Raw genomic sequence first — 11,515 nt, 5'->3', positions numbered from 1 at the left:
TATGCTCACAGCAACGTTATAAAGCAAATAAAAGCTGTTTGGCATCATAATCAAAAATACCAAATATCCGCAAAAATTTGAAATGTGAACATGTAAATGATTTCTGCTTCAACAAAGATAAACAGTTTCTTACTGCTGACTGAGTGGAAAATTCGAGTCAGTGTGTAGTGTTCATTTTCTGCAATCATCTTTTGCTCAATTTACGAAGAATCCCAGTACTTCTGGGTGGCATGGTAGGTGTATCAGTTAATTACTTTATACCTGTATTAACTGCATAATAAATTTAAAAATATGTTTCAAAAATCATTAATTTATGTGAATTTTAGGATAAACAACAGAAAACTGTAGATCTGAATATTTTTTTACTTCAGGTGTTTTTGTACATTATCTAAGCATAGACATATTCTCAGACCCCAAGCTAAACACAGATAACCTGTGTACTGTTTCTATAAAATTAAACCTTTCAACCTAGTAATCATACAGTTTTAAATAGTCCACTGTCCATTGTATACTATATAATGTACAGCTTATAACTGAATGTGTATTGCTTGATTTTTTAAGTAACAATGCAAACAGATATTCCTCTTCTTACACAATTTGTGAACCACCATTTGACACAGTTCATTAGAAAGAATGGACATATCTGCTGATCTGAAAAGTTCTAATGTTGATAACTGCATCCTGGAAACAAAAAACCTTGCTGGTGCCTCTGTTAATATATGGACATAATTCAGGCTAATGCTGTGGTTAGGGTTCAGATAGCAGAAGAAGGCCCTAATAACAGCTTTAAAAACCCGCGAAGTCCACAAAGTTCATTATAATATCAAATTACATCAGAATTTAAGAGTCCCAGCACTGGGATCTTGAACTTTTTTAAACTCATCAGCTGTATTCTTGGATTTTAAACTGTGTAAGTAACGTAAGAACATCTGCAATATGTTTCGTTATAACTGCAAATGTAAGTACTAACTATAAACTAAGAGGATTTTAGTCATTACTTTAGCTAAGCTATTCACAAGCCGTTGCATCTTAATGACATTTCCACGACAAGGTCTACAGCTACACCTGCTCACAAGGTTAGAAATCTTCTCTGGAAAACTGCTCCCGGTTTTTATGTATTTGTTGTTTAACTGCACAGAAATAAACTTTTTCCCTGTGCACGAAATAGGTGTATTCATTGGCTTTAAATGCATTGCCAGTATTATTTCTTCCTAAATTAATTTAAGCACACAAATTATACATGGTGTTGTGCCAAACGCTACGAATGAGGGTGAGGTCATTTGTAAAGTGATAGTGCCATCTGGTGGATCTCTGAGACTGTGTAGCTGTGGATGTGGCCTCATTAATAGAGCTATGAATTAAATGTTTATATATAAAATGTTATAGATAAAATGCCTGAACAATCTAAAATGGCAACTTTGGGTGATTTATAAATGGATGCTGTCTGTCCCAAATTTTTTACCTGTAATTTTACACTAATTGTTTAATTATTGTATACATTCTTCGACCTTTATTGGTTATTTAATTGTCCTAAAGATGGAATCCTTAATTGTGTTTTATTAAGTTAGTGTTAAAATATAATTTAAATCTAAATAATTACTTGATGGACCATTATTTATCTGGCTGACATATTTAGCCAAAGCAACTTACAATTGAGACAGGATCTAGCTGAGCAGATAAAGGTGTACAGCCTTGCTCAATGGCCCAACAAAGGCAGCTTGGTGATACTGTGATTTAAACTGACAATCATCTTACAAGTAGCCCAATACCATATACCAAAAACTGTTCCACACACAGCCCTTAAACGTCCCTGAAAGAGGCCTTGAAGGAGATATAAAAAGGAAGTAATGAAGAACTGCGGAAAGTATAATAATAGCATTGTATTCAGGAACAGTTTGACCTTTTTTAATCTGTTAATATCTAATCTTAATGTTTCTCACAAGGGCACATAATGATAAGTGATATTATTGCATGATCCGTGAGTGCCATCTGGTGGACGGTGGTATATGACCGCAAACAAATTCAACTGACCTGCTTGATTTAAGGTGGACCAGACATCTTGCTCAAAGCTGTTGAGCAATATAGGGACATCTGTTAGGTGGTCGATGTGCTTCCACACATACACACACACACACACACACACACACACACACACACACACACACACTCATGTATAGATTTTAATTGAATGACTCATTCTTCCAAATCAGCAACAGATTTTTAATCAAAGCTTTTACAAGTCATTGTGTTTGTGTTTATAGGTTTGTTGTGGTGCACGTCTCTCTGAGAAGCTTCACGAGATGGAAGAGGAGCGTGAGGTGTGACTCCCAGCTTCGGGGCACTGTGTGTTCCTGCTCTGAGCACATTTCGACACCTCTGATCGCTATCTAAATTTATGTTCTCTTTTAAGACATTTTGTTCTTGTCTGCTCCGTTGTTTTCCCCCCTCTGTCCAAATGCCGTCACTTCACGGTTTTTAAACAGACCCGATTTCACTCACCTAATTAAATTAGATCTATTATGGCGTTTGGAGAGAGATCTCGTTTCCCAAACACATGAGTGTGAGACTAATTGGGGACACTTTATCTCAGCTTAATTGTTTGCCAGTGGGGGGTTTAAAGGGGGAGCTTGCATTCGGGACGAGGTGAAGAAGGAGATGAGAAAGAGGAGAGATTCCACCTTAACCGCTTTACTGCGTTCTCGTTCTCCACCCGGCGTTCTGGTTCTGCACGTAGCGCGCAAGAAGAGAAGAACTGGCTCAGCTGTGTGCTATCACTGTCCTGCCAATCTCTATTGACCTGAACCTCTGTTGCCTTTTTACATTTACTCTCTTGTGAAATAATGCCCCAGATTTTTTATAACATCATACTAAAAACATGCCACAAAAAAAGTAGATAGTTTAAAAGATCTACATTTTGGAACCAATTGTCGGATCTCCAAAGTTGACTGCGTAAAAAGTGTGCGTGTGTATGAGAGAAGTGGGAAGTGGGAGAGTGTTCTGGTCCAGCATCGTCCTACTCTACTGTGATTAATTATTGTGGCCCAACGCCAAACTTCTGCTGCGTTTGGTTGCGCACGAGATTTTCGTAGCCGCCAGATCAAAAGGGGCTGTAGGAAAGGGGTGGTCCTCCTGGAGGTATAAATACACCGCCGGGCTCTTCTCGAACCTAAGAGAAAAGCAGAGACAAGGAAAGTCACTATCCCAAGCCAGACATCTGAATACGTCCCGGAGAAAGTAGTCTTTACTCTGAAAGGCTGCATAGTAACTTATCTGTCGTCTAGTCTACAAAAAATTATTATAATAATAAATACGCACCGGGCGCAAATTTGCTATATTTATTCTTTTTCTTTATTGGTACTCATGTAGAGTTTGCACTGGATTTTTTTTAATAGATCTTAGTTTCTGTGAAGTTTGCTGAACCCCGCACCTGGACTGTTTTTGTTACAGTTCTTGAAGGATTATGATGATGTTCGTGCGCGTCGCGCTGAGTTTCATTGCGGTTCTGTGCGCTACGGCGGCGCAGAGCGCATGGGAGGAAGAGACCCTCATACCAGTTCGGCTCGACTCCTACGAGAGCAACCAGGAGTCGCCTGTAAGCTCAGAGGCGCAGGAGAAAGAATCCGAAAAGCTTTTCTATCGGTTGGACGTTTTCGGGAAACAGATGGTGCTGGAGTTGGAGCCGGATCAGACTTTCCTGGCGCCAGGGTTTGTATTCCATGTGGTGGGGAAACCGGAGGGCCAGCAGGGGTTTGACAGCTCGGGGGAGGCGCGCTGCTTTTACACAGGAACTGTGAACGGAGAGAAGAACTCTGCGGTCGCTCTAAACGTCTGCCATGGACTGAGAGGGGGCTTCAACTACGGTGGGGAAGAGTATTTCATTCAGCCTGCGAACGCCACCAGGGAAAGCGGCGTTCCAAGCGCGGACACGCACATCATTCGCAGGAGAAATAGGCGGTTCCATGCGGAGGTCGGTGGATCCAAGTGCGGTGTCAGAGAGGACGAGGAGAAGATCTCTGGGCACTTTGAGACGAAGGCACATAAAGAACACGCCTCAAATCCAAATCAGTCTGAAGGTAGATTTCACATTTTATTATTTCCATTTATATTTAATAACCTAATACATCGTATAAATACATAAATAACGTGTAACTTATAAAACCTATAAATTAAACATTTCAGCTACTTTTGATGCACTGATACACCATATATAGTACATAAAATACAAGTAGCCAGGCGGAGACGAGAATGAAGCCCATATGCTACAAGTGAACTTTGAGTAAACTTGAAAAAGAGGAGAAAAGGGGAGGGCCATTGGGTAGGGCCCAGGGCCCAGTGATTGCGTAGGAGGGAGTGGAAGAAGGCGGGAGGGTCTGAGCGGGTGGAAACGTGGAAACTTGTCTCCTGATAGCGCTTGTTGCGCAGGTCAGCATCCGCAGGCATTTCCCCCGGGACGAGTGCGGATGGAGTAAATCTCAGTCAGAGACGTCAGAGTGTGCTTATTGCGTAGATTAGGTTGAAGCCGAGCCATAATATCACTCACTATGCAGTCTCTTACTTCTTAGGAAAATTATTTTGTAAAAAGTCTTTGTAAAAAAAGAATCTTCTGGGGGGAAAAGAGAATTACTTTTGATGACAAATATCCATCTCTCTCTCTCTCTTTGTTCCAGCACATCACCGGGGTCGTCGTTTTGTGTCCACCCCACGATATCTGGAAATCATGATTGTGGCCGATCAGTCAATGGCAGAGTTCCATGGAGCTGGATTGAAGCCCTACCTTCTAACTATAATGGCTGTAGCGTCTCGACTTTACCGCCACCCAACTATTCATAACTCTATTACACTTTCCGTGGTAAAACTTATGGTGATATATGATGAAGAACATGGACCAGAAGTCTCCTCAAATGCTGCCCTTACCTTGAGGAACTTCTGCCAGTGGCAAAAACAGCACAACCCCCTGAGCGATCGTCACCCAGAACATTATGACACTGCCATCCTGTTCACAAGACAAGTAAGAATTCAGTCTACAAAAAATATTTCAAAATAGACAAACAGCAATAAATAATTAATCATGGAATTTCTGAATTAGATGTTGAAATAGCCTGATTTAAATTTTTCTCAATCTTCCTTCTTTAGGACCTATGTGGTGCTCATTCTTGTGACACATTAGGAATGGCTGATGTTGGCACAGCGTGCGATCCAGAGCGAAGTTGCTCCATCGTCGAGGATGATGGACTGCAGGCAGCTTTCACTGTTGCACACGAGCTGGGTATGATTTCTTTTAATGATTTCTGCCTATGAATCAATGATAAACAAAAAGATGTAATATTATGTTATAAAATGTGCACAATCTTATATAGCTGATTTCAATATCCTGTAGGTCATGTGTTCAACATGCCCCACGATGATGCAAAACAGTGTGCTAACATCAATGCTGAGAACTGGGGCGCCCACATGATGGCGTCTACTCTTTCCAATCTGAACCAGTTGCAGCCATGGTCTCCATGCAGTGCACTGATGATAACATCTTTCCTGGATAATGGCCATGGTCAGTGTCTGCTGGACAAGCCACAGAAACCTCAGCAATTACCACAAGCCCTGCCCGGTTCAGTCTACGATGCTGATCATCAGTGCCGTCTCACATTTGGTGAGGAGTCACAGCATTGCCCTGACCAGAGCACCACCTGTGCAGCGCTCTGGTGCACTGTCACTACAACAAATGGTATTCTGGTGTGCCAAACCAAGAACTTTCCATGGGCTGATGGAACTCCATGTGAGCATGACAGCATTTGCATGGCAGGCCAATGTTTAAGCAGTAGTGAAGCAGCCCATTATCAGGTAAGCACTGTTTGGTGCATTGTTCGCATTAGAAAAAAATGTGACAATTAGATTTCTTACCGTTTCTCTATCTTTTATTCACAGACCCCAGTTAATGGTGGATGGGGAACCTGGGGTCCTTGGGGTGAGTGTTCACGTACCTGTGGTGGCGGTGTTCAGTACTCTTTTAGGGAATGTGACAGCCCAATGCCCAAGAATGGAGGCAAATACTGTGAGGGTAAAAGAGTTCAGTACCGATCCTGCAATACAGAAGACTGCCCTGAGAGCAATGGTAAGAGTCAAAATTCAAGAATATGACATGACTGATTATTATTTGTGTATTTGGTCTGTAGCCAACGATACCTTCTGATCCTCTCTCCAGGTTTAACTTTCCGTGAAGAGCAGTGTTTGGCCCACAACGATGTTTCCTCCCATATGACATTCGGCTCAGGTGAGGGTGTTGAATGGGTACCAAAGTATGCTGGCGTCTCACCAAAGGACCGCTGTAAGCTGGTTTGCAGAGCAAAAGGAACAGGCTACTTCTTCATCCTCAAACCGAAGGTATGTACGAATACCTAATAAATAATAAAACAATTTAAATATGTATATTATAAAATTCAGGTTTGCAAAATAAGGTCAGAAACAAGACATAATAGTTGATTCTCTGCTGCTCTCAGGTGGAGGATGGAACTCCCTGCACCCCCGACTCCACCTCTGTTTGTGTTCAAGGTCAGTGTGTTAAGGCTGGATGCGACCGTGTGATCGGCTCCGATAAACAATTTGATAAATGTGGCGTTTGTGGAGGGGATGGATCTACTTGCAAAAAAGTGTCTGGATCTTTGGAGTATGCTAGGTGAGCAAACATTTATAAACACATTTCCTTATTTACTTACCAAAACCTCAAGCTCTGAAAATAACCTGTACGGTTTTTTATTTTGCTTTCAGACCCGGCTATCAGGATGTTGTGACAATCCCTGCAGGTGCCACCCACCTTGATGTCAAGCAGAGATCCATTGGTGGCCGTCGACATGACAACAGCTACCTGGCTGTTCGCCAGCAAGATGGCACCTACCTACTAAATGGTGACTATAAGCTTACAACTTTGGAGACAGACATCTTTCTTAAAGGGGCACTTCTGCGCTACAGCGGCTCCTCAGCCTCTCTTGAGCGTCTCCGTAGCTTTGCTCCTCTTCCAGAGCCACTAACAGTCCAGGTACTGTCTGTAGGTGACTCTCCCCGGCCCCGGGTCAAGTACAGTTATTTTGCCCCACGTCCTGCTTCTACAAATCGACGTCCCGTCAATGCCATCAGAGAAGTATTAGGTGCAGAGTGGATACTACGTGAATGGGGACCTTGCTCACAGACCTGTGGTGAAGGTACACAAAGAAGGGATGTCCTCTGTCTAGATTCTCGTGGTCGACCTTCACAAGAATGTCCTGAAGAACTGCGCCCTTCTTCCTCACGTCCTTGTATCACACAAGCCTGCCCATCCTGGGTAGTGGGCGAGTGGTCAGCCTGCTCTAAGACCTGTGGCCGAGGCTTCCGGAAACGTCCACTGCACTGTGTGGGTAATGATGGCTATGTTTTGCCCAGTGATAGATGTCATGCAAAAGATCGACCACGACCCTTGCTGGACATATGCGTCCAAAGTGCGTGTTAAGACTGGCTAGGACTATATTTAAACTCTGACTGTAAATTCTGCTATTCATTGTCTGAAGCAGAACAATGCAGGTTTGGGATCCAATAGGGCCCTCCATGTCGGTGACTGCAAGCAACCTTGAACCAGCGCTACAGCTCCCATTCCTCCAACTCTGGGTGCAGGACACAAAGCTGGCACACTGTGTTCCTGTCTGCAAAGCTGGGATAGAGGAAGAGTAAAAAAAAATTAAGGACACCTTGGCTGCTTTAGGTGCTAATGACATGCTTATAGGTCATTAAGTATGAGTGTGTGTTTAAGGATGAATGGCTGTATGATAAGCTCAAGTGTGTGTGTCTGTGTTTGTGTGTATATATATATATATATATATATATATATATATATATATATATATATATATATATATATATATATATATATATATTTGTATTGTCTGTCTAAGCTGGACTAGGCAGATTGTTGCTATATAAGAGGAAACTATATGAGAGCATCCATAAAAAACAATGAAAAGATAATTAGTGAATATATTGGAATCTATTAGTATTTGGCTGAGACAGAGAGAAGCAGTGATCCAGTACGTGAGACCGTATCAAGCCCTTGTTAAACCCAGTTCAAAATCTCAGATCACCCAGACACTCAAGCTGCTATAATACAAAGGTTTTATGTATGTATTTATAACTATAACTACTCCGTTAATATACAGAGTTATGTATTTGCGAGTTTCCAATGCATACCCCATCATTAACAAACAAAGGAAGAGAGAAGAAATGCCAAATAATATGGTTTCTGTATCGGAGTGATTGTGTACGTGTGGGTGCGTGTGTATGTTAGAAGGCATATATGGAGGGTGAGGGACTTCTCTCCTGCTACTACTTCATAAGTAAGTCTCTCGTGCCTTCCGAGAAGGTGTCATCTTTTTTTTTTTTTTTTGTACAGAATATCCAAACATTATTTATTTTTGTACAGCCTGTTAAATATAATCTTGTGGCTTTTTTTTATTATTATTGAATTTTTATTTGTCATTAATATTGAAACAAACAGAAGGATGTAGATTATATTGGAGTATTTATACAGTATTATATATGGTTTTTAGGTTTATGAATAAAGTATCACATTGATTTGTGAACCGAAATCATTTGTGTGCGAGTTATTTTGCGCTTCATTTGGGTTTGGAGGGGAATCATAAGGACACACTTTGTTCTAGAGGTCTCCGAGGGCTTGAGAATATTCTGGCAACACAACAAGTACCAACACAATAATTAAGACTGATCACATTTTAAAATTTATTATTTATTTATTATATCTTTTTGTGGTTGTTTATTCATACATTAGTTATATTTAAAACGTCAAGACCCAGTGGGAATTTTGAATCAAAATACAAATTCACTAAGTACATAAATATCCAATAAATATATATATTTTATAATTCCATGCCTTAATCATCATTATTGAGATGACGTTTCTTCCACATTCTGAAGTCTGATAAACATGAACTCAAGCTTTTGACCTATATCTAAATAGTTGTAGGAATGAGGAGGTATACAGTTACAACTGCTGCCCTGTTGCCCACCATATATAGAAAACAGTTGGTTCGAAAGTATTCAGACCAGACCAGTATTCAGAAGTTTTTCTTCAATCCACAGACAGTAAACAAAGATGGCAAAGCAAAAGGAAGAACTCTCTAATTTATTGTTCAGAGCTGGTTCACAAAAATACTCAATCAGTCAGCTCTTTATGGTAAATTGATCAGATGGAATCCAAACCTGAGGAAAATGATTATATCAGGCATATGAATGACTTTCTTTGGTCTAATCAGAAAAAAAGAAAGTTTCTGAATGTCCTTGATTGACCCAGGCAAAGTCCAGACTTGAACTCTATAAAACAACTTGGGAACAGCATAAAGATGACAGGTCACACATGTTCTCCATCCATTCTTATGGATCTGCAAGGATTAATGACAGAAATGTCCAAATTCCAGGTGTGCAAATGATTACAGTTAGCTGTAATTGCTGTTAAAGGGGCTCACGTCTCTGCAGAGGACATCTGAAACTCTGTTTTAGCAGTCAATGGATGTTTGCTCACCTCCCTCTCCAAGGCCCTTCTAATGCAATAACGAGAATTTAGCTAGAATACCAGCTCTTGGAAAAATCCTGGTGGTCCCAAACTTCATGTATTACACTGTGCTCCTAAAATTCATTCAACTCTTTATAAATGGTTTTACACTCAGGCTGGAATGTGTGTCTCAGCACATTTTGATACTATAATAGATTTTCTGGAGTTTCTGGTTCAGTTTTTGATCCGAAATACATTGTAAATGGTAGTACCTAAATCTAAATCATGCGAATGATCTTGCTAATTTAATTTCTAGAGTTTTCTCAAGATAAGTAAAATAAGCAGGATATGCCCGAACGTAATTTGGAGTGCCTCAGCTAAGGTTATGGATACTTACGTAAATCAGTACATTTCAGGAGGTTTTTTTCATGCCAAATAAGTTTTTACACAACATGAGTATACTCTTTATAACCAGGGACAGGCAGTATTTCTCAGAGGTGGGAAGTAACGGAGTACAAATACTTCGTTACTGTACTTAAGTAGATTTTTCTGGTATCAGTACTTTACTCCACTATTTATTTTTTAGACAACTTTTTACTTTTACTCATTACATTTTTACACAAATATCTGTACTTTTTACTTCTTACATTTACAAAACCGGCTCGTTACTTTAGTTTTAATCCATTGATTTGGTGAAACAATTTTTTTTTAATTTTCACTGCGTGCCGATTTCAGCCGAACAACCGATTTCCTGTTACTGCGCGTCTTTTTCAATCCACTGGTGTATAAAGTCCTGACTCTCACTCACCACAGATGTAGACTAGTTTACGAAGCTTAGAATGAGCAGGTAGAACGCAACAAGAAGTAAAGTTAACGTGGATGAGACAGAGGGAGTCAGTGATTAAACATGACTGAGAACAGACACATTCATGATCATCATCATCATCTTTTCTCTGCTTGTGTTCTATATGTGGATCTTCAGCCTGGACATATTCATTAGGTAACAGCATTTTTAATTCGTTTTGTATTAATATACAGTGGAACCCGGTTATGTCGATGTCCTAGGGGGTCGCCAAAAAGCATCGAGGTAACCGATGATCGAGATAAACGAAAATCAAAATGGCGGCAATATATTAACGTGCTTAAAATTTCTTTATGTACATGATGTGTGTTAATAAATGAGAATGTGCATGCACGTGTTTTTGAAGGGTTTTTTTTACACAACAGCGTTGCTGCGATTTGTTTGATGAAGGCATGCTATAAAAATACATACAGTACATGTTTATCTGTCAGGATTTCACCTGCCACGCCCCCTTCGGCCCCCTTCAGCGTGTCAGGTGTTTTCTCGGCCGCTTTCTCTGAAGCTCCGCTTCAATCGCACACATATGGTGCTCGTTTATCATCATCACCAGCTCCTATTTAAACTTCCACACTCTCACTGTCCGTTATTGTTGGTATATGTTGGTTCACGGCGGTCGTTGTTATCGCTCATGCGTATCCCGGTATGTGCCTTCCCATCGGCACTCTCTCAACGGCTGCTCTTTTCTTCCCAAAGTGCACCGCGGATTCCCCCCCGATCCTGCCGGTGTTCATTCTATGCTTTTGCTGCTCATCCCACGTTCCGCGCCGCCAAGCGCGGCTTTCGCCTCCCGTTCATCACATAACATTTAACAACAAAAGGCATATGTGCACTAACTAACAGCAGAGATTCACCAGTATACAATACAACACCTGTAGCAGCTGTAAGCCTTGATTTTTCCGCCACTTTCGCGAGTTCTTCTGCGGCTGCACAGCGCCGATCGAGATAACCGACGTTAAATGGCAAATTCTTCCCCCCTTGTGCTCGAGATATCAGGGTTCGGCGACATAAAAAAAGTCGACATAACCGATAAAAAATGCTTAGAAAAAGCGAGAATTTGGCGGTTCCACTTCAAAAACGTCGACTTAATAGGGTTGTCGAGGTAACCGAGGGCGAGATAACCGGGTTCCATA

General features: G+C 40.9%; 1 protein-coding gene across 1 annotated transcript; it reads left to right on the top strand.

Annotated features, from left to right (window-relative positions):
- Window positions 1-3,162: 3,162 nt before the first annotated feature.
- Window positions 3,163-8,606, top strand: adamts1 (ADAM metallopeptidase with thrombospondin type 1 motif, 1). Its single transcript, XM_046838376.1, has 8 exons — window positions 3,163-4,073; window positions 4,668-5,008; window positions 5,134-5,266; window positions 5,378-5,835; window positions 5,920-6,106; window positions 6,197-6,375; window positions 6,492-6,667; window positions 6,760-8,606. Exons 1-8 carry the CDS (start codon window positions 3,461-3,463, stop codon window positions 7,472-7,474), a joined length of 2,802 nt encoding a protein of 933 aa, XP_046694332.1. The 5' UTR covers window positions 3,163-3,460; the 3' UTR covers window positions 7,475-8,606.
- The last annotated feature ends 2,909 nt before the right edge of the window (window positions 8,607-11,515 follow it).

The sequence above is a fragment of the Silurus meridionalis genome, chromosome 24, assembly GCF_014805685.1.
Source record: "Silurus meridionalis isolate SWU-2019-XX chromosome 24, ASM1480568v1, whole genome shotgun sequence".
Lineage (NCBI taxonomy): Eukaryota > Metazoa > Chordata > Actinopteri > Siluriformes > Siluridae > Silurus > Silurus meridionalis.
This window is presented reverse-complemented; position numbering and strand designations above follow the sequence as displayed.